Source organism: Dendronephthya gigantea, unplaced genomic scaffold, assembly GCF_004324835.1.
Source record: "Dendronephthya gigantea isolate DGI-Jeju-01 unplaced genomic scaffold, DenGig_1.0 000176F, whole genome shotgun sequence".
Classification (NCBI taxonomy): Eukaryota; Metazoa; Cnidaria; class Anthozoa; order Malacalcyonacea; family Nephtheidae; genus Dendronephthya; species Dendronephthya gigantea.
In genome coordinates, this window is record NW_021163186.1 from 366,428 (window position 1) to 390,235 (window position 23,808).

Genomic DNA, 23,808 nt, shown 5'->3' on the forward strand with positions numbered 1-23,808 from the left:
TATGAGTGGCCTAGAACCTATCTTTTCCCTTCACAGAAAATTAACTAAATCAAATAAGCTCCTCACTTTAACTTGTAAATATATTTTTGGAATAATCAACACTGAATTTGAAGCTATTGAGTTTGTAAATATATATGTAATAATCAACATCATATGTGTGGTATTAAAATTATGCGAATTGAAATATGGTAGCATGCTTGTTTACAAGATTGAAACAAAGAAATGATTTCACTTGTTTATCGATCTGTTAGTTCTAATGGGGTTCTTTTTTAAACAGGTTGAAACAAATTGATGTTAAATTTTGACTCCTTGGGTTAAATTTCGGAAATATTTGGTCGGAATGTTGTTTTTGTGTAATATATCGTGAAAAAACACCCCATGTTTCAAAAAATGATGTATTTTTGTAAAAAACTATTACAAAATCAGGGGTAAATTTCGGAAATATATGGTATGAATGTTGTTTTTGTGTAATATATCTGAAAATACACCCCATGTTTCAACAAATGACGTTTTTTGTAAAAAATATTACAAAATCAGGGGTAAATTTCGGAAATGTATGGCACAAATGTTGTTTTTGTGTAATATATCTCGAAATACACCCATGTTTCAACAAATGACGTATTTTTGTAAAAAATATTACAAAATCAGGGGTAAATTTCGGAAATGTATGGCACAAATGTTGTTTTTGTGTAATATATCTCGAAAATACACCCCATGTTTCAACAAATGACGTTTTTTGTAAAAATAGTACAAAATCAGGGGTAAATTTCGGAAATATATGGTATGAATGTTGTTTTTATGTAATATATCTCGAAAATACACCCTGTGTTTCAACAAATGACGTATTTTTGTGAAAATATTACAAAATCAGGGGTAAATTTCGGAAATATATGGCACAAATGTTGTTTTTGTGTAATATATCTCGAAAATACACCCCATGTTTCAACAAATGACGTTTTTTGTAAAAATAGTACAAAATCAGGGGTAAATTTCGGAAATATATGGTATGAATGTTGTTTTTGTGTAATATATCTAGAAAATACACCCATGTTTCAACAAATGACGTTTTTTAAAATATTACAAAATCAGGGGTAAATTTCGGAAATATATGGCACAAATGTTGTTTTTGTGTAATATATCTCGAAAATACACCCCATGTTTCAACAAATGACGTATTTTTGTAAAAATATTACAAAATCAGGGGTAAATTTCGGAAATATATGGCACAAATGTTGTTTTTGTGTAATATATCTCGAAAGTACACCCCATGTTTCAACAAATGACGTATTTTTGTAAAAATATTACAAAATCAGGGGTAAATTTCGGAAATATATGGCACAAATGTTGTTTTTGTGTAATATATCTCGAAAATACACCCCATGTTTCAACAAATGACGTTTTTTGTAAAAATATTACAATATCAGGGGTAAATTTCGGAAATATATGGTATGAATGTTGTTTTTAAGTAATATATCTCGAAAATACACCCTGTGTTTCAACAAATGACGTATTTTTGTAAAAATATTACAAAATCAGGGGTAAATTTCGGAAATATATGGCACAAATGTTGTTTTTGTGTAATATATCTCGAAAATACACCCCATGTTTCAACAAATGACGTTTTTTTAAAAATATTACAAATCAGGGGTAAATTTCGGCAATATATGGTAAATGTTGTTTTTGTGTAATATATCTCGAAAATACACCCCATGTTTCAACAAATGACGTATTTTTATAAAAATATTACAAAATCAGGGGTAAATTTCGGAAATATATTGCACAAATGTTGTTTTTGTGTGTATATCTCGAAATACACCCCATGTTTCAACAAATGACGCATTTTTTTAAAAATATTACAAAATCAGGGGTAAATTTCGGAAATATATGGCACAAATGTTGTTTTTGTGTAATATATTTTGAAAATACACCCTGTGTTTCAAAAAAGGACGTATTTTTGTGAAAATATTAGAAAATATAGGGTGCATATGGGACATGTCTGGTAAGAATAGGTGTAACTTTTTGAAATGTGTTTTAAATATATTTAATATATCATATAAATACGTCAGATCTAGAAGACAATGCAGTACCCCCTGGGATATTTTAACACAAACACGTTTTATTAGATTGTCTGTACTGACAAAAGCTGCAGCTACGAATATGACAATAAATAAACAATGTGCGATTATTTTATTTTCTGAAATGATGTACAGAACCTTACATGCACAATTAAATCCGTGAATCGCCTAATTTGCAAGACACTGCTGCGTTCATATATTCAGGGTGGGAATTCCACAACGAATATTTTTTCTGCAAGGACTCCAGCCCTGGGAGTGGGTTTGTTCCTAGCACGCTCCAACCATTTCATCATCACTATCGTTGCCAACATTATCGCTATCACTGTCGTAACTATTCAGCTCCTCTGTTATTGTATACGAAATTTGTATTTCATCACCAACAAGTTCCCGAACATTGGTAAACGGTTGAAAATGTGATATAAGCACGCCAAGACGGATTTTCTGTTGTTCTACTTCTTGTCTTACAACAGCAATGTCGCCCATGGAATACAGATCTGTATCAACCTTCTGTAAAATTTTTATGTCATTAACATAAAATTTTACTACATTTTTCATCTCAGCCTCGAGTAGCCCCATTTCCTCCGAACATCTTTCTCTCAGTTGGTAACAGTCCAAAATTTGCTGCCTGAATGGTTGTGAAACTAAAGCTACAGCGGTTTGGGAAGTACCACGTTGTTCAAATATGAGTGAAGAGACAACGTCATTGAAGGTATATGTTTCGTATTCTGTCGTATCATCTAGTTCATGTAATGTCTTGCAAATATTTTCCCGTTCTTTTAAGGAACGCCTAATTTTCCTTGTGTGCTTTTTCACAACTCTCTCGATTCTGCTTGCTATTGCTTGACCATCTAAAAACGAAGCGTTACGTCAGTTTTTCAAACCGTACAACTACTGCATAGTTTCCCTATGTTTGAAGTGATTTTCAATATATGAGAAGCTTGATCATCTGAAATATACCTGCATATTTTTTCTTTAACTCTGTCATAAACTTGTATTCTCTAGCAGACGAGGTAAGATCACAATCGAGACTTTCCAAGCGCTTACGGTAATATAGCAACTTGAAGTGGAGGTAGTCGGGATCGGATCTTTTCCATCTAACTATCTGGAAATTTCTTTCAGTTTCCAGAAGCATTTTATCTAATCTGAATGAATATATATATATTTATTATTCATCATGAAGCAGCAGACTTCAATATCAACATTTATTTATCAATTTTTTTTAAATTACTCACTTACTAAGTGCTGTGGATGTTAATGAAAATGTTTAATATCACTTACTTGGACATTTCTTCCACGATGCTATTGTCATCTCCCGACTCTCGCAAAACACTTTCATCTCTAAAAATTATATCACCCAAATTTAAAGAATTGAAACCGTGTCGTGGGTTGAGTTTATTATAATCACATAGTTGCAAGTAAACCAACCTTAAACAATAATATCGTTGAAGCTTTCCAAAATATTGTTCCTTCCACGGCTCAAGTCGCTCTACCAGCCCAGCTACAATAAAAAAACAAGCATGGCACATTTGCTATGCTGTAAACAAGTTTCTACCCCATGGTTTAGGGCTGAGGGTTACGCTTGTAGGGAATGTTTCCAGGTATTACTGTTAGGCACATACCTTCGTTTCTACTTCTAGCGTGTTTATGAGAGAAATACTCCTTCTCCTCAGCCAGCCAAGTGTCAATATGGGACATGTCGAAGTCTAAACAATTAATAAAATACATCTAAAATGCCACGCAACAATACAAATATGACATTTTTCGTATTTTCAATAACAAACTTGATAAATCTTCATTCTTGCAGGGTTAAATAATATATTACCCGGAATAGTATCCACCATTTCATCAAATGTCTTCGTTGCCGTTTTTTGCAGTTCCATTGCACGCACCATTCGTCTCCTCAACCTTTCTCCAAGTTTTGACTTACTTTGTCGACCATAATGTAACAAGCAATCAGTTAATGCATCAATTCGCCTGGAAGGAGACATCTCCTTAGTAATTGATGCAAATCCCCTCAAATACGACCACAAACGCTCCATTACTTCACCATCAGTGAGACCGAATCCTGCTATGCGTCTAGGGCTATACATAATCTAAACGAATGAGAATACGTATAATGTAGTTGACTGTTTTTGGTTAGTTGTTCTTTTGATTCTTGCTCTGTACGAAAGAAGTGTAAATGTCTACCTGACATTCAGCTTTATGACCGTAGACATGAAATACCGGGATAGCCAAATCGATATGGTCTAAAACGTCTGAGAACTCCGCAGAATTCTAAACAACACAATATATTTCAATTCTTGAATGCTATGTAAACTTTGGATACATTTTAGAAATATGTGGTATATTCTGAGAAATTAATAAAAATATTCCGGAAAATAAAAATGAGTATATATATGACAAGTTCCATGCAATTTACCTGCAAATGGCGGTGAAGAATACAAGAAATGTCATACAAGACTTTGTAGCTAACATTCGCCTCCTTTGTTTTTGACACCATTTCCTTAATAAGCCAAACAGCGTACGAAATTCTAAATACAAGAAGCATTTTATTAATTAATATGCTGTAAATAAACTGCTTATTTAGAAAGGGGAGGGGTGAATAGTCATATTTTTCTTATATTGGTGTCCGACATAAACATACATGGACCAACTACATGCACTCCCAAATTATCACGTTTCGAGCCTACATACAACCCATGAACTTAGTTTACTTTATTTACAAGCAATTCATAAATTGTACTGTGCATAATGTACCTTTCACCATGTTTTAAATTTACAAAAGCTTTCGGAAACTCATGTCTGCATGCCCTGCCGAATATCCCCGTCTCGTCTAACCCTGCAAACCTTTGGTTCGATCGTAATGCATTTCCAGCCAAGAAATTGTTGCAATCCTACAATTTTGACAAATATTGTTTCAAGTCAAATATCATGTATTAGAATATCTCAATTTGTTTTGGAATATATATAATACATGTATAATATTCCTCAAATACTAAGGAATTGTAATTGTAAACAGTAGAAATATTGCATACACTTTCAGAACTCTTATCCTGATAATTGGCAACAAAATTATCCACTATATGCTGATCAGCAAACAGAATGCCAGTTCGTACAGGATCTAACACGCTAGAGCCAGATGATTTCTTTCTCGGTAGTCCAAAGAGAGCATCAAAAGACTCAAATGAGACACCATTCTCCTTAAAAATAATTCATCAACCAATACGAATTAATCAATATCTTCCTATTATATAAGGAAATACGAAAGACGGTAACTCTAAATTGCGGTCGTTATCCAATTCACTTGAAACAGTGATTCCATAGATCATTATGTCATTTAAGGTAGCTATTTTTTGTGTTTCTCCAGCAAATACAGGGTATTGCCAAAACTTTAAATTACCTTAGGGCATGCTGGACAAACATTTTCTCCATCGCGTTCAGGACATATATCCTTCAGTTCACGTAAGTCAAACCTAAAATGCCTAAATGTTTATTTAATAAGTGCAAAATTAATTAAATAATTAATTTAATAGGTAACATTGTATGTTTTAAAATTATAAAAAGAAAAGCCCTCTGCATTCATTCTAAAACAAGACAAAGTTTATTTAGTGTAATAAATGCATTAACAGGCCTGGAAATATAAAAATATATAGCGAGCTTATTGAGAAAGGTGGTCATCAAAATTATCTGCAAATACAATATTTAGACAGAGAATTAAAAGACAGAGAATTAAAAAAAATATTTGAGAAATTTATGAACAAAAATAATTTATTAATTTACCTAAACTCCTCAAATGCATCCAACATATTTCGATAAATTTCAATAGGCTTGTGAACAATCTAACAATGAAAAAGATACACAAAATGGAAAACAATATTGGAAACACATTGTTTACTCTTCAAAATGTCACAGTAGCTGTTTAAGATTTAATTTCTTCAATACAATTCGTGAATATTAATCAACCGCAAACAACAATTAGCTAATTATAAAAATGTGAAAATGGGAGCTTCAAAAATTTAAAGTCTGGACATCAGTTTTTAAAATACATTTATCTCATGCCAAACCCACATTCTGAAAAATTGCCATGCCCTTTTCTATAACAAATTAACCCTACTGAGCAGCATTGTGTCCTATGCAGAGTGCTGGTGCTTAATTGGTTAAACAACAATTACAGATTATTTGCTTGCATCATGAGCAGAATTGTTGAATCTTTTATACATACATTTATCGCTTGAACAAAATGTTGTCCTTCATTGTGGTAATTAATTACCACTTCATGTCTCTGAAAAAAATTTGATAACAAATAAATGAAATTCAACTTTCAAAAGAATTGATTGATACAAAATGACAAGTAGTAATCCATCTCAAGTAACATTATTGAGTATTAACTGCAAATGAGAAATATATTATCATACAACTGTACAAGTTATATATTTGCTATCATTATATGTACTTACAGGAAAATTAGAGAATGCAGGAAGGGATGCACAACATTGCTGAACAGACACCTTAGCAACAAGAAACATTTTTTCCACCAGTTCCATCAAGCCAAATGTAAAAGCCATTACAGGTTTGGTAGGAGTAGCAGGCCAGAGACCCAGCTCAACCAATGTACATGCTTCACTTTTACATCTGCAAAACCTCACTTGATACTCGTGTTGAAAACCTGTGTATCATAAAAACACATTTGTTTAGTGAAACCATACATACAGTAGTAATTATTGTTCTAGTCATCTTCCAGTATGAAGCATATAAAACCTGATCCACAACCAACCTTTTTTATCAGTGATCAAAACAGGTTTAAAATATTCCAAGTCAGGAAATTCGCAATGATGATGTGGATTTATTAGCTTTGGTGTTTTAATTTTAACACTAACAAACATGTTTTCCTATTAAAACAATAAAATAGTCTACTTTACTTCAATTATATCAAAAAATTAATTATGGGAAAGACTTTGTTACTGAAAACTTAAAAAGAACTTTAGGTCTTTTTAATCACTTAGAACTACTCTCAAAATCATACTTTCATAATTGATTAATCACTGTCAAGAATCAATTAAGAATAATAAATTGGCAAGTAATGATAATTGGGAGCAGCTCTGTGTTAACTAGATGTGTGGGCCATGTTAAGCGACACTGTGCCAGCCCTTGCCCTCTGATGAGCAATACTGTCTGGCATTAGACAGAGTATAATACTAAGGTAGGGTACACATTGCATGAGAGATGGGGCTGTTAACCTATTATTACAGCATTCACTCTTGATGAGTAAAATTGCCTTGCTATAAACAGAGAATTATACTAAAGTCTCAGGCACATCAGTGCACAATGCAGAGGCAGAGACAGAATGATAATTGGGGTTGGGGGGGCCCGGGGGTGTTGGTTGGGGGGGGTGTTGGTTGGGGGGGCAATATTCATATATTTGTGTTCTGCATTATTTATTCCTTTTGAAGTCAATTATTATTACAATATAAAGTTAACATGAATGACTGAAATGGGTTGCAGTTGGCCTACTTTACCTGCCATTTCTCTGGTGTATGAAAATAATTTTTCGTGTTGTGAACTTCGACCAAGCACTTGCAGCAAAAGAAAGAGTAAGGCCCACAGTCTTTACACCGAAATTCTGGATTTTCAGACAAGCAAATGCAGCAAAATGCTGTGTGAGGAATACAGCTTGACAATCTGAATGCCCTTATCAAATATTCTCGCTCCTTTCTCCACGACGAAAGAAGTCTCAACTTTCTTTTGTTGTGCGACGAAAGGCTTTCTCCTTCTTCGTCTGATTTCTCTCCAAAAATACTCGTATCGTCGCACAAATGATCTGCTTCATGATCGCTTGTCTCATGAACATGTGCGTCGCTAGATTTTCCTGACACATCTTCGCTGCTACAACACCTAAGAAAGCCTGTAAAATCTAGCTCTAAACGCTTGTTTTCCTCAACAATCTTCCCCGTGCGACTAACGCTTAACTCGTCGAACTCGAAGCTTCCCAAATCCTCCAAAAAGTCTTTGGTTTTTTTTCTTTTTGGCATACTTCAACTCGATAAAGCGCAATTCATGTAAATATTACGGTAAGGCAACGAACATGCAAACGGCATAATTTGCGGTTTTATGCATGAGAGGACTCGAGGGGATCCCATGACGCAGTATATATACTGACACGGCCAATGATTTTGTCAGTATATATACTGGTGATTTCATGTGCATCGGGTGCGTACCCAGGGTCTTTTGAGTAAAGACCCTGGGTACGAGGTTGGCATGCCAACTGATGTACATAATTCATCCGTGGACCGTGTAACCCAGGGCTTCTCGGTCAAAAATCAAGTTGTTTTGGGTTACCTGTAGAAATGCCAACTTCTGTCGCTCAAAACTACGACTACTAAATAAAAGGAAACAAGACGCCTGCTCAAGGCGTTCACTCCGCCTGCATGCCAACTGATGTACCTAATTCATCCGTGGACCGTGTAAACCAGAGCTTCTCGGTCAAAATGTTTTGGGTTACCTGTAGAAATGCCAGCTTCTGTCGCCCAAAACGACGAAAAGGAAAAAAGACCATGGCATTTTAAGACTCCGCTGCGCATACGCAGGCGGAGTAATTATGATTTGAAATGATTACAAATGGTTCTATGACGTCGCTCTTTGTTAAAAGTGAAAGTTGTTCGATAAAACAACAGAATCGTAGTAATAAAGCCTTCCGAGCAATAAACTATAGTCATATATTATGTATTTAGATATTAGATATTACCAATACTAGGCATAGATAATAACAAGTCGAAAATAATTTCATGAAATATTATTACCTTGCTTCGCTTGAAACCGACACGCTATATTGATTGCAAAAACAACTTTCACTTTTCACGAATGACTTGACGATAATAAAGCCAATAACCGGTTCCTCGGATTTAAAATGGTTTCGTTGGTAGATTTGAATTCTAAACAAATTTGAAATTTATATCCAATACCATAGTTACTGAGGTACTTTGAATTTCCGTTGGATCCGCCGCTCAACACGAGTTATATTCAACATTGTTAACGTTTAATTTATTAACGTAAACGCCTTTTTTTACATTGCAAGCATATATTATAATCTTCTAAGAATGTTGTATGCTATATACTTATTTCAATACCTCAAAATCATTTTAAAATCATTTCATGCATTTCGTTGCTAAGCTGGAATCTTATAGAGAGCCCTAAAGAGACAAATAGGTCTCGTCTCTGTGAAATTTTAAGCTGTCATCAGTACAAAATTAACGGATTACTTGAATGTATAAAAGTTGGCAACATGATACTGGGCCTGTAACCCGATCAAATATCAGACGATTTACATATTAAACACCGCTTTTTATATATTTTAGCTGTGATTTCAGCAATGGTCAAGTGAATGAAGTGTTTTATACCGTAGCCAAATTAGAAATTTATTTTTATCTAGTTGTAACAGTTTGTTCAGGTATATTCAACGTTAAAGAGCTCGCCGGAGTTGCATTGAAATGACTGTGTTAGGCTTGTCTAGAAGAGGACAACTCGCTGTTCTTGTGATCGCAGGAATTACGTTGTTTATTTTGGGATTTCTCATCGGCTTCTTCACTGCTCCAGACGACGAGAAATCACCTGAAACACCACGTTCATTTCAAGAAAAACGCGAAGAGGAACGAAAGAAAAAGGATGCATATCACAGCAAGCTTTACCAAACCCTGGACAAGAAGGAAATAGGAAAGTCCTTGAAGTAGGTTAACTAACATTACTCTTGTAGACGGCTAGATCAATAAATCTCTCTTGCTGGGAAACCCGCATTACTTACAGCAGGAAGAATATCTTTCTATTATCTTCATCATAATCTATATCGCTTATCAGGATGGAGTTACAACAGGTTATAATAGCCTAATGCTCGTAAACAATCTACATTTTGCACAAGCAAAGGGAATAGTTAAACAATATGCCACGGTTTATTACTGTTTTGTAATTAAACCCTTCTGTTATCAAAATATTCGATGCCTATACAATATTTGTTGTAAATATCCGGAAATTTAGCTGAAAAGGTCGAACCCTCGGCATCTCTTGACTAATTACCGGCTGCGTACGAGAATATAAGCTTCATTGCTTGATCTCTGTATGTTCTCGAGAGATCGACTTGTTTATGCGGTATGTCGCAATCTCCTGATTGTCCTCTTGCCTCCTTGACCTTATGTTTTTTTATTCAAAAGGTTACCCCATCCTGAAACCAAAATCCTGACAACTTTGTTAAATACACCTTCCATCTTCATCGCCGTTCCTGAATTGTGTTTTTGCGTTTTTCAAAAGGTACTTTTCTTCCCGACCTCATGTTCCAGGGACTCCAAGAACCAAAGAGTTGGCAGTCGAAATCGCCCGGCTTTGGAGGGAGTATAAATTCGATGAAGTTGAGATGCCAAAATACAATGTCCTTCTACCATACGTCAATCCAAACATCTCAAACAAAGTGCAAATTCTGGATTCTGGCAGAAAAGTATTACGCGAGTTTTCTGGGAAGGAAGAGGTAAGTCAAGCCCATTAACAAAAGAATAAATCTATTACCTTAAAGATACTTTACTGTGGCATTCGCTGGTAATTCAACCTTTTCTTTTTATTTTTTTTTCCTCGATGTCCCAAAGTTGGCAGATCCAAGTGAGGATGATGACCAAATGATTCCTCCATTTCTGGGCTACTCGAAGCAGAGTTCGGCAAGTGGCAAGTTGCTCTACGTCAATTACGGTCGAACGGAGGATTTTGAAGTCCTGAAGAAGAACTTCGGCATTCCAAACTGTAACGGGCGCATTGCTATCATGAGATACGGAAAAATTTTCAGAGGCTCCATGGTATGAAACTATATTCGATCGATCGTTAGTAAAAGATGAAAATCAATCGATAGGAAATTTAGCATGTTTACAACAGACCATATAGGTTGCAATTAAATCATTTCATCTTCTGTAGGATGTCAGTTTTGCATTCTTTACATCTCGCCTAGTACAGATGTGAGAATACCATTGCTCTGATGACCTTTTCAACGTTGTTCAAATCCTTTTTCTTCTATTTCAGGTCAAAAACGCGCATGAATGCGGTGCTGTTGGCGCCATTTTGTACAACGATCCAGCAGATTATGCTCCTGAAGGTCAGGACAAAGTTTATCCCAACTACATCTGGCTACCGAAGACCGGCGTGCAGCGAGGTAGCATTATCACCACTCGTGGAGATCCGATCACACCTGGTTTGCCGTCTATCGACGGCGTGTTCCGAATATCTCCCAAAGACGCAGGTCTTCCACAGATTCCAGCGACGCCTATGCCTTACGGAGACGCTGTAAACATCTTAAAAATAATGAAAGGTAGTTTAAAGTTGAGGATATCTTGTTATTGTAAGCTAATGAGTGGATAATTGTAGATATCTTATCTAGAAATTGGAGTTTTGAATATTCTTAAGGTCGCGAGGTCCCGACGAGTTGGAAGGGCACATTGAATATCACCTACAGACTGGGTGATGCGGGGATAGAAGGGAACAATAGCATACGAATTGAAGTTAATTTTCCCAACACACGACAGGATATATACAACGTCATCGGAACCATTTATGGTAGTGAAGAACCGGATCGTTGGGTACTGATAGGGAATCATAGGGATGCTTGGGGATTCGGTGCTGTCGATGCTTCCAGTGGTACAGCAACCATGATGGAAATCTCACGCGGGTTGAGTATGTTATTGAAGCAAGGTAAGACAGGAGGGGGAATAAGGATATTTAGGGGATCGAAGGGATAATGGACTACCAAGGTCTCGATATGAACCTGAACCTCACTTGAACGGTTGAACCACTGATAAAAATGCTTTAATGAAACCAGCAAAGTTTGTTTCTTGCTAGTACTAGCCTTAAAGCTAGATTTTCTTCTTTTGATAGATGTTAACGAGTGAATTAGTTACTGATGTTCAAATATGACTTATAATATAGCAGAGCAATCGTAACTAAGTACTCGTTCACATCTATCAGAAGAAGAAAATCGCACTTAAAGTTTCAGCAAAAATCCTAAGTGTGAACTTGACTTTAGAGGACTTGTCCACGACTTGTCTGTGACGGAAAGCATAACAAATTCAATTTATTCACCGACAGGCTGGCGTCCACGTCGCACTATCAAATTCTGCAGCTGGGGCGCCGAAGAAGCGGGCTTGATTGGCTCCAACGAATGGGTCGAGGAACACGAACGAGCATTATCAACAAAAGCCGTCTCTTACATCAACGTCGACGTCTCTGTCGGCGGAACCTACGTGCTTCATCTTTCAGGATCTCCATTGTTGAAAACAGCGCTCATTGAGACTGTTAAAAATGTTCAAGATCCTCATCTCAATAGCCCTGGATTGCATCAAACGGTCTATGAAAGAATGCTGGAAAAAAGGCGAGGGAAAGATGGTGAAATTATGTTCCCAAGTCTAGGTGCGGGGTCGGATTATGCCACTTTCTACCAGTTCGTTGGTAAGAATTTATTGAAATATTTATTGTCTGATATTTCACGAAATTTGGGTACCTTTCGTAGTCAATGTGAGACATCAGACCTTCCGCGAGTGACGACATTGTTGAAAAAGTCAATTCAGTATATTTTTATCTCAAAGACCATGTGGTCAGACTTTGTCTTAAATCCCAAGATAAAACATTTCAGTTGAGGTATAATTCTGTGTCCGACTTTGAATTCTGTCTTTAGGAGTACCGTCGTTAGATATGTCTTATTATGGTGAAAGATTGTATCCAATATACCACAGTGTTCATGACACGTACAAGTGGCTTCAAGGTTTAGTCGACCCAGACTTCTCCTACCATCTCACGACAACTCTGGTCGCTGCAAGAGCTCTGATGTCCATCGCTGACGACATCGTGTTACCCTTTGATGTCGTTCAATACTCGAAGACTTTGAGACGTTCTTTTCAAATCTTGAATGACAATCATGGCGCGGAACTTCGGCGGAATAACATCACGTTAGATTACGTCGATGCTGCTGTTACAAAGTACGTGGGTGAAGTCACAATCCATTAGTAACGTATGGTGCCGTATGGTATTGTATTGTGCTGTATAATAGTACTGTATAGCCGTTTATAACGTTCCATAGTAATTGCCGTATATTAACTGTGCAGTACCACACTATACAGTACATCAAAGCACAGTACAGAACATCAGAGTACAGTGCTGTACAGTACATTAAAGTACAGTTTAGTACATCAAAGTACAATGCAGTACAGTACAGAGTACAGTGCATCAGAGTACAGCTGTAGAATACATTGAAGTACATTACATTACAGTACATTACAGTACATTGCAGTACATTGCAGTAAACTGCAACACACTACAGTACAGTGCAACACAGAACAACACAGTACAACACACTACAACACAGTACAACACAGTACAACACAGTACAACACAGTACAACACACTACAACACACTACAACACACTACAACACACTACAACACAGTACAGCACAGTACACATCAGAAATCAGTTCTCCTTCTTATGCAGATTTCACAACGCGTCTCTGAAGTTCCAGAAAGAGGTGGAAACAGCCGTGAAAAGTATGAACGACATTCAACTACGTGATCTAAATGACAGAATGGTGAACGTGGAAAAATCTTTCATTTACAGTTTTGGTCTTCCAAATCAAAGCTTCACTCGACATGTTATTTTTGCGCCACCATCCAACAACAACTATGGCAGTGCGCATTTCCCCGGCATTATTGATCTCATGATTCCGAGCAATGAGACTTCGAGAGACTGGGGAGAAATAAGAAAGCAGGTTTCTGTTGTATTTAAGTCGATTATGTCAGCGGTAGAAAGCTTGAACAAAGACGCTAAAGATTGACACTAGAGGTTAGGACTTCGGTGACTTGTAGTTCTCAGGTATTAGATTACATAGACATAATTTTAGGCCTTAAATGAACTTGTTAAAAGCCATGCTTGTTGGAGTGTTCAAGCTTAACTGCAAGTGGCCTTTGCCTTCCTCCTGGTAACATGTACTTTTGACAATTATTGTTGGATTTTTTCTACTACTTACTCCAGCTACGTACAAAGATCATACTGCGTGAGCGTCACGCAAGGATCACGCACGCGGGAAAAACATACGAATATGGCGGGGAAATGGGGCTTTAATTTGACAGAAAAATAACATTTTGGAATGGTTGTTGTCTCCGTATAAAATTTTTTTGCGGCGACTGATTTTTTATAGACCAATCGCTTCGTGTCGCGCGAATAAACTAGCCTAGTGAAGAAAAATCAATCATTTTCATCAATCTAGGAATTTAAAATTCAAATTAGGGCAATACAATTGTCCCAAGCTTTGCTCTTCATTCAGCATATGTATACTCATGAATAATATATTATTCATGAACTCATTAGTAAAATCGAAAGTAACCCTCGCTTTGGGGTTTCTCAGGTATCCACCCAGTTGATGAGCGAAGCACAAAGAAACACAAGGGTATTATTATTGATGTATGAACGATCCCAAATGTCGTCCAGAAGTGCGTAGTAAACTGCCACTGTATGCTTGCAAATGTTGTATGAAAGTTTAATTGTGTAGCAAAGATCAGAAGGCCAGCGAAATTCAGTGAAAGGACGAGAATTTAAGTGTAAGTAGATTGATCGCTTCTATGAATTCGATAATTATTAAGAGCTGTTGTCTTCATGTGTTATCCCTTGTAAATATTATAGTGAAATAAGCCTATAGACTGAGTATAGTATATATCTACTACCATTTTGTAAAAAATGCTTTTCGTTTCCGCGCTTCGTTTAAAACCGCTATATAATATGTTATAGGCTATCACGTACGTCTTAGCCGTCTTGCATGCACCGCAACATCTGCATATCGAGGACAAAGGCCAGCTGCAGTTATTATCACTATACTGCACGTATTACATTTATATACGAGTGATAATATACGAATGCTTTTATTCTGGCGTTTATTGTATTGCCTATTGGTTTTCATCCCCAAGGTTACTAATAACTAACCTATATACAAGCATGTATGTGCCAGTTTGTTCTTTTATTTTAGCTCTTTAATCTTTATGAATAGCTGAAATAGCTGCTAGAGATTGAGATATTGTACACAAAGTCGAAGGCTTTCGAAGAAGACACGTCGTCTTTCGAAGCCAGCAACACAAATGATACAGAATCACTAGATCAAAAACGTGGCTTCATTGCCACTGCATGCATGGCAACGGCAAACAAAGAGTCTTCGTTTGCCGTCTGACATAGCAACTAAGGGCGCTTTCCTTTATAACGGCGGAAAAAACGGCCAAATCGGTCCTGTTGTACTTCAGATTACTGGTATTTTAGTATGTTTCAAGAACTCTGCATTCAAGTATATCGTTATTTACATCTGACTATAGCACGGGAAATGCAGTTTCATCGCTATAGTCTTACGAAATACTCGATTTCAATTTAAAATATGACCGGTCTGACCATTTTGGCTGCTTAATGGAAAGCGCCTTAAGTGATCTTTTATTTTCAAAAATATAATAAACATAGTGAAATATAATAAATATAATGAACGAAATATGATAAAAAAAGCGTTCTATAAAGTTTCAGGGAACGAAAATTTTATCGTCTAACAACTGCCAATAAAGGATATTTGCACATGCATGCATGCATGGTAACGCCAACGCGGTCGAGCGTTTTCATGCCAAAACGGTTTCAAACACCGTCAATTTACAATAGAAGTTGAAGTTAATTTAACACGTTCAGCATATTTTTTCTTGGGTTGTATGAACAGGGCGTCTAAACAATAAGATAGACCTGAAAAACGATTTGAAAACGCCAAAATTTTGTAAGTGTCTTGTTATATCTGTGTGTGTGTGGGCGGTTGCAAGATTCCGCGAATTATCAAAGACATTCCTGGTAATATCAAATCATAGGTGATATCAGTTTGTTTAGTTGAATATCATCAAGCATAGGCTCTACTAGTGATTTTGTAAATTCTAGGGGTTTAAACGGTCTTCACTTCGAGTTGAATTATGCACACTTCAGGCAGTTAATTGTTATACCATATTTGGTGCAAAATATTTATATATAAATTACAGTAGAATATTGCAAACAATGAACGACTCAATTTCTATTTTGCAGCAGCATGGAAGGAGAAAAAGGAAAAAATTATTCAAACCACCCAAAATCAGAAAAGTTACCAAAGGAACATGTGGACGAAACTGGTATAGTTCATGTAACGAAAATATTATCTACTGTATCGTTAATTACTGATAAAATCATCTTCTCTAGTCTGAAGCTGCATCGCTTTGAGTCAAAATAGACCTATGAGAAATATTCCGACCAATTTGCCCTATTTAAAAGCGCGCTTTCCTGTATATGGTAAAAATTGCCAGAATGATTGAATTTCAGTACAGATAGGTTTCTGCATTCAAGTTTATCGTTATTTTTGGTTTATTTCGACTTGAATTTTGCCGTTCGCGGCCTTCGTGTAATATGAGAGTTCTGCTGTATGTTGCGAAACCAGATTTTGTCAGCAGCATGTTAAAAAGCTAGATTAGTTTATAATGATAGATATATATTCAGTTGAAACAACTTATTTTCCTTTTTTAATGCATTTGGCCCAAATGCATGAAGTTTGAAGTTTGCACCAAGCTTTATTTTCTGATTGTAGCGCCAGCTGCAAACTTCTCTGGTAAAGAATGTCCTCCTGGTTCAAAAACAGGCGGAAATCAACCAGGCATCCAATCTAGATCTACAGATACCTTAGCAACACCTGCCGAATCTGAGGCCACAAAAACACACGATACATGCTCAACCTCTAGCACTGCACTATCAACACTCCGGGCTGATCTTAATTTAAAACCTAAATATTCTTTAAAACAAGCACGAACAATCGATAACCGTACACTTACCGATGATCAATTAACCTGTTTAGATCAATATATTTTCAATAAACTCATGATAGCTGATCACAATGTTCTTGAATTACCTTTAAATAAATGTAAAACCAACAATAATTACGACTCTGATGACAGCGAGGATGAAGTTGTTGATGCCGATGAAATTGTAGTCCATCCGATGGATGCATTGATTAGTATTTTTTACGGTTCCGATATTTCTTTACGACGTTATCTTGCTGTAAAATTGTCTGAATGTCAACTTAGTGTTCCATTTCTTCTGCCCAATCTTGAGGAGACATCGGAAAAAGTCACAATTTTGCTCTCAGCTCTAGAGAATATCACAAAGTCTTGGAGTAGTGGTTTAGATGACAACAAAAACGTACGACATGTATTTGCGACAGAACATCAATTTCCTGTGGTTTCTTTCATCCGTATTGACCAAACTACCATGTCAAAATCCTCCTTGATTAACAAAATAATGAGCGATGGAAGCACAGACCATAGATTTTTCTTCCACAAAGATATGAAAGGTGGCAATATCGAAAGAAAAGTTGTCGATGGTTTGGTCGAATTGAGCTGGTATCTTCCTGGTGAGAATCGTGAACAAATACTACAACAAGAAATTTGTTTTGCAAATCTTCGGGGTGACGCTGCAAATTTCAAGATCCAGCTTAATGTAATATTGAAAATTTCGTCCGTTGTATGTGTAGTGCTACCCTCGGAGTGTCCTGTTGAAAATTTGACGGATATTATTGAAAAGGCTACTGTTAGCGGAGCAAAACTCGTTGTCATCTTTTGTGAAAAGGCGCATGCAAATGAAAAATCACAGATGCACATAAATGCAGAAGCACATAAAAAATACTTAAAAGAATTAAAAAATAAATACGGTAAAATGGTTTCTTTGATAACGAAAGCCAAAAAACCCAATGAATATGATTTTCTTCAAACTATTCGAAGAAGCATTCAAAAGAATATAAACAATGTGACGGCAAAGCCTCTGGTCGATCTTGCATCTTGGACAAGCGAATCTGGGATTCAACATGATGAAAATCAAACAAACACACTATTTTCAAAAGGTGCAGACAACTGGTTGAAAATGAAGATCGAAGATGCTAAAGACCTTCTTAGTTTGCAAAAGAACGTACCTGAATTCGCAAAATTGGAACGTGAGTTACATCGTCAAAAACATCGTGATGGCAAATCTGTTGAAGAATATCAAAACGAAATACAGGAAAGAATTGGGGAAAACGAGTTAGCTCGAAAAGAATCTTTCAGACATCTAGATGAAAGGATTATTAATTGTTTCAAATCTTTGGTAAATATGAATGAAACGGAGCGAAATCAAGCCTTGAATAAAGTAAAGCATCAGTTGGATAAGACGTCTTTGGAGGTCATTACAAAATTGCACCAAGAATATTGCACTCTCTCACTTGATCTACAACGGCAGGAGACACGAAGAGACAAAGGATTGAAGACAATAAACACACAAGCGCCTGAAGAGAAACGTTTAAAAGAATTGGAGGAATCGATCTCAAAACACTCGTTTGGTTTAGAACACATCATCAGAGAACTTGCTCAGCTTTACGAGATTGAAGGAAGCAAATACGACTATGCAGGTGTTGCAGCGGAAATGTTGCTTTCAGGACAACCTCTCGAGATACTCGATGGAGATTCATTTTACATTCCACCGCGATGGCTTGATGCTGTGTTTGATAAGCTGGAGGATAAAACGAAAAATGCCAAAATATTTATCATTTCTGTCGTAGGAATCCAAAGTTCAGGTAAGTCTACAATGTTAAACACAATGTTTGGTTTAGAATTTCCAGTCAGTGCCGGAAGGTGCACTCGTGGCGTTTTTGCCAGTCTTATTCCTGTCAGTGATTCGTTGAAGACTGTGTCAGAGTTTGATTACGTTTTGGTAATTGATACTGAAGGTCTAAGGGGATCAGCAGATCCTCAGTTGCGAGTACATGATAATGAGTTGGCAACCTTTGCAATTGGCGTTGCAGATTTAACCATTGTCAATATCTTTGGTGAGAATCACAATACGATGAAAGATTTCTTGGAAATTGCTGTGCATGCGTTTTTGAAAATGAAGCTTGTGGAGGAAAAAAAGAAAAAGTCTTGCAAATTTGTCCACCAAAATGTCACAGCCACTAATGCAACAGAGAAATTGGTTGGGAACCGTTTTAACCTCAGACAAGGTCTGGATGAAATGACGAAACTTGCTGCAATTCAAGAAAAATGTGAAGACAAATACAACAAATTTAATGATATCATTTCATTCAATGAAAACGAAGATGTGTTCTATTTACCCTCTCTTCTGAAAGGAAATCCGCCAATGGCTCCAGTGAACCCTAAATACGGAGAAGCGGTTCAAAAAATAAAGAAAGAGGTGATTGCCGTGATGTGTTCAAAACGAAGCGCATATCACAGTGTATTTCAATTTCGAAGGAGGGTCATCAATCTTTGGAAAGCGATTCTAAAGGAAGATTTCATATTTAGTCTCCGTAATACGATCGAAGTTAGAGCTCGCATGTCTTTAGACCGAAAATATTTCGAGAAATCCGTAGCTATTATGGTAGCAGGAATGGCCGAGCTTGAAAAAAGAATTATGGTAGCTCTAGAAAGATGTTCAGCAGCAGATGAGCGTGAAAAGCGATGGGCAGACAGTAGAACGAAAATAGATGAAGAAGCTGAAGATCTTGCAGGGGAAATGGCGCAAGAAATGAACGAATTCTTCGAAACGGATGAAGATAAGACAACTGTTGAACAGTGGAAAGAACACATATTGACTAAAATTAAAGAAGAGAAAGAAATACACATCTTAGAAGTAAAGAAGAAATGCTTGTCAACTTTTAATCACTTGCAGAGAGTACAAGATATCAAAGATAAGGGACGCACCTATGAAGAAGAGCTTCTAGAAAATGCTAAGTCGTTTATTACTTCAGCCTATGATATTGAAGATGCGGAAAAAATGAATGAAGATTTCGAAGAACAATGGCAGAAGTGGATTGAGAAAGTTCCACCTTGTCAAGAAATAAAGATTGATATAAACAAAGAAATTGTAGATTATCTTTCCACGAAAGTTCCTGTCCTAAGTCAAGAAATCAGAGAAAAAATAAATAAACAAGGTCATATTATATCAAATTATCTGGACAGCAAAGGCGATATTTTTGTTGATGACCTTACTTTTGAGATTAATTGGAAGGGATTTTTTAAAATGGCTCCGTCAGTGGTGCAAAATGCAGAAAAATCAAGACATCTCCCTGACGCTAAACGCATAAGAAAATTTTCGATAACGAAAGCACTTCATTTAGCGAGAAGTGCTTCTTCAGAATCGGGGATTAGGTTTAATTGCAATTACATCATACAAATGACCCAGATTGTGATTACCACCATAGAGGAAGCCACCAAGAAGTTCCCCTTCAAATTCAAGAATTCTTTACAATGTGATACTTTGCTTCACACTTTTGCCAAGGCTTACCCAATCTTTCACGAGATGGAAGAACGCTTTTGTCAAGAACGAGACATTAGGAGTCAGATGGAGAAAGACCTGCGTCCAAGATTGGAACAATACTTCCTTAATGTTTGCACAAAAATGGGAAAGGAAATGCTAGCAGCTACTTCGTTTTGCGACGTTCTTGAAAACCAAATTGAATCCGCACTAAATTCGTCTATGGGCCCTCTAGTGACAAGAAAAATATCGAAGGAGAATAAGTTCCAGAATAAAAGTCAATTTCATGCCCGGGTCCTCATTCAGCTTGGAGAAGATGGTAAGTTTGGACCATACATTCCTTATCTTGAAAATCAGCTTGGATTTCTCAGAACAAAATTGATGGAATCAATTGAAAAATTCTGTTTGGAAAGAATTCCTGCCTCTGTCGACTCACTTCTCAAGAACGAAGTCAAAAGGTTCGAAGACGAAGTTTTGTCTGCTATTTCAAAGGCCAGTGACGAAACAGAAAAGATGAATACACAAGCAACTGGAAGCAGAAAACTCGACTTTTGGATTGAACGCTTTGTGGAAGAGTGCCCTTCCTTGGCTATAAAGAAAGAAATGTTTAGTGTGGCTACAATGGAAAATCTGGAAAATATTGATCTGTTCAGGAATGAAGTTAATGAAAAAGTATCTAGTCATTTCGAATCTTTAAACAAGCTTGTGGTTGATCTCGAAATGTTTCGACAATGGAATCCTTCTCCAGTGGATTGTTTGTCAAACACTATGTTTTCTTGCATATGTTCTTGCCCATTTTGCGAGACTTTATGTGATCATGCCATCCCAAATCACGATGTTCACTCTGCACTCTCTCATCGCCCACTGGGAATAATTGGTTACAAAGAAGAAAAAACACGAAAATTGGCTACTGATGATTGCACAGAGCGCATCGGTGGAGGGAAGCGTTTTCAAAATCCAGATACAGATTGGGAATGGCATCTTTACAAGGAGTATAGATCCGTGAATGATTACTATAAATCTTGGAATATTTGTAAAAATTCAACGAATAAACAACGAATGTATTGGCAGTGGTTCATGGCAAAATTTTCACATGAATTGGCTAAATTTCACGGAGCCGAGATGCCCTACAAGACATTTTGGAAGCGTATTATATTCGACAAGGTGAAAAAAAATCTTCAAGAGGAATATCTTCTGTAAATAATCTTCGGTATCATACGATGTTGTCATATATTAAGATGAACAACAAACATGTATTTTTTTCTGTTGTTATAAGATAATTGCACTTAGTATGTCACTAATAAAGAAATATCTCTATTTTTTTCAACGATTGCGTTAAGAAGTCGGCTATTTAAGTCACAAATAATACAAACGATAGTATTGATCAATATACTCCAACTTTGATTTTCTCAAGAATCTCGAACTGAATTATATAATAATTTAGGCTAAACGCATTTAGCTTTTAAAAATAATTCTAAAACATCTATTCAACATGATTCAACATGATTCAACTGTAGTCTAAATAATCGTGTACAGGAAAAGGTGATCATTGAATAAATTCTAGCGTATATCTTATGTGGTTAAAAAATATACTCAAAATTACCTAAGTTAATCACAGTACAGCCCGGTATAGTTCATGCACCGCAAAAATTAGTAATCATGCACAAATACTACAGTAATTTTTACAAATACAAGCAGAAAAACAAGCGTAAATCGAGATAGTTCTGTTATGAAGTGCCTGGAGTTCTGGCTTTGCAATTGAAACCGACAATGAGACGGACCACGGCTGGTGGAAAACGTAAAGTGAATCAATTGTATGCAGAAGAGATGGGTTCTTCTGAAAAAGAAGGAAAATGAAACAGTAGGGAAAGTAGGACTTTATACCTCAACTATATATACACATATATATTGACAGCCTAAAAATTTCTGTATGGCAATAATTTAGATCGGTATAATTTTAAACTCAATATAGTGCACGTATGGTTTGAAGTTTGTAGAAAAGAAACTTTATTACAATTTCAAATTCTATATAGTAAGATATATTCAAGTAATCAACACTAGCGTGTATACTGAATGGTATGTTAAATAAGTGCAGATCGAATTTCTTGCAAAATTGATGCTTTTCTTTTGAAATTGCTTATCGTGCATGCTATCAAAGAAACAGTCATCAATCATTCTTTATCCATCTACAAATTTTTGTCGAAAAACCTTTTTTGTAGTTTTCTAAAATAATGTTCTTACTTTTCCAGCAAAAATTGCCAGGTCAAACCAATTCTTTCAACCAGCATGCGCCAAATTGCATTTCAGTTTATCAGTTCTATCACAACATTCTACGAAACACTTAATGGTCAATATTTTTGCCTTCACCCAAGTAAAATGCAGAAGTCTCTATCGCAGAAGAAACTATATATGTTCGTTAGAGCATCGTGAATTTGAACAGTTATGGTTGTCGTGAAGAATATCATCAACTTGTACCTCAAAACGTTTACAAAGTCATCGAGTTATTTCATTGAAAAGAGTACGTACTGCAAGGTGTAGTTCAATTGAAGATTGAAGAATCATTCACAGTAGCGTTGGAATGAATATATCGTGGTAGCTTTCCGAAGAATTACGAATGAGTCATCAGACTCATCACATTATAATTCATATAATATGATTCACTCGTACAAACCGAAAGATGATGTCTTTAACCGCCAAAGATGAACGCCTAATGTTGCCTATGAAAAAAGCATACTTCAAAGTTCAAAGCAACCAAAACAGATTGAAAACAAACTTCATCTTGCATACTATTAAATTAATGGGTCGAAAGTCAATTCACTCGAAATCGATAAAAAGCAAACTCCATATATTTCGAGCAGCAATGCATGGATGTATATGTTGAAGACGATGTTTAACTGATGTACATGGCAATGAGGCCGAACAACAAACTTATGATCAAACGTGTGCCAAGGACTGATCTCGTCCAAACAAATGGAAGAGATAAAGTGAAAATGAAAAAGGACGAAATTGTTGACCAAAACAGTGATAGCTTATGGATGTTGTGGTAGTCGACTTTACAAATTCGTATTCTTTTTTGTCTGTTTTTCTATTTCATTCAGCGCCTGGTAGTTTGTGCAGGAAGAGTTTCCAAAATTGTTGTCTAGTCTGCAAATTATTCCTCGTTTAATATGACATTTTGAAAAAGTCGTTGCGTTAAATAATTATTTTCGGTACAAAAAATTCCGTTCAATGTATTAAATTTAACATACCATAAATACCGCTTCCTTTTGGATTGAATATTATAGGGTAATATTAAATAGTATTTGTCAGTATAATCTTATTAGTTATGATAGATAAATACCAATTGCATGCAATATAATCGTAGATGTGTTTTCGTGTATCCGTCGATAAAAAGTAATATTAAAAACATGATTAGT

At 36.1% G+C, this 23,808-nt stretch overlaps 3 protein-coding genes across 6 annotated transcripts; 2 read left to right on the top strand and 1 right to left on the bottom strand.

Annotated features, from left to right (window-relative positions):
• Nucleotides 1–2,342: 2,342 nt before the first annotated feature.
• LOC114538160 lies at nucleotides 2,343–8,275 on the bottom strand. Its single transcript, XM_028559279.1, has 16 exons — nucleotides 7,592–8,275; nucleotides 6,850–6,964; nucleotides 6,533–6,741; nucleotides 6,298–6,357; nucleotides 5,856–5,914; nucleotides 5,476–5,557; nucleotides 5,111–5,275; nucleotides 4,833–4,969; nucleotides 4,495–4,606; nucleotides 4,263–4,349; nucleotides 3,898–4,168; nucleotides 3,695–3,778; nucleotides 3,501–3,573; nucleotides 3,354–3,413; nucleotides 3,033–3,217; nucleotides 2,343–2,923 (listed from the first exon to the last, which is right to left on the bottom strand). The coding sequence occupies exons 1-16, from the start codon at nucleotides 8,102–8,104 to the stop codon at nucleotides 2,343–2,345; spliced, it is 2,793 nt and encodes a 930-aa protein (XP_028415080.1). The 5' UTR covers nucleotides 8,105–8,275.
• Nucleotides 8,276–9,142: 867 nt separating this feature from the next.
• Nucleotides 9,143–14,554, top strand: LOC114538148 (glutamate carboxypeptidase 2-like). Of its 3 annotated transcripts, XM_028559264.1 has the most exons (9): nucleotides 9,143–9,795; nucleotides 10,371–10,584; nucleotides 10,700–10,903; nucleotides 11,124–11,409; nucleotides 11,505–11,789; nucleotides 12,183–12,542; nucleotides 12,769–13,069; nucleotides 13,580–13,927; nucleotides 14,490–14,554. In XM_028559264.1, the coding sequence occupies exons 1-8, from the start codon at nucleotides 9,560–9,562 to the stop codon at nucleotides 13,917–13,919; spliced, it is 2,226 nt and encodes a 741-aa protein (XP_028415065.1). In that variant the 5' UTR covers nucleotides 9,143–9,559; the 3' UTR covers nucleotides 13,920–13,927; nucleotides 14,490–14,554. The 3 variants fall into 3 exon arrangements, with proteins under 3 accessions (XP_028415065.1, XP_028415064.1, XP_028415066.1); XM_028559263.1 differs by lacking the exon at nucleotides 14,490–14,554 and having other exon boundaries at nucleotides 13,580–14,185; XM_028559265.1 differs by lacking the exon at nucleotides 14,490–14,554 and having other exon boundaries at nucleotides 9,718–9,795; nucleotides 10,400–10,584; nucleotides 13,580–14,185.
• Nucleotides 14,555–14,595: 41 nt separating this feature from the next.
• Nucleotides 14,596–22,483, top strand: LOC114538147 (interferon-induced very large GTPase 1-like). 2 transcript variants are annotated; one of them, XM_028559261.1, is made up of 3 exons: nucleotides 14,596–14,682; nucleotides 16,175–16,257; nucleotides 16,707–22,483. In XM_028559261.1, exons 2-3 carry the CDS (start codon nucleotides 16,179–16,181, stop codon nucleotides 21,590–21,592), a joined length of 4,965 nt encoding a protein of 1,654 aa, XP_028415062.1. In that variant the 5' UTR covers nucleotides 14,596–14,682; nucleotides 16,175–16,178; the 3' UTR covers nucleotides 21,593–22,483. The 2 variants fall into 2 exon arrangements, with proteins under 2 accessions (XP_028415062.1, XP_028415063.1); XM_028559262.1 differs by having other exon boundaries at nucleotides 14,607–14,682; nucleotides 16,178–16,257.
• The last annotated feature ends 1,325 nt before the right edge of the window (nucleotides 22,484–23,808 follow it).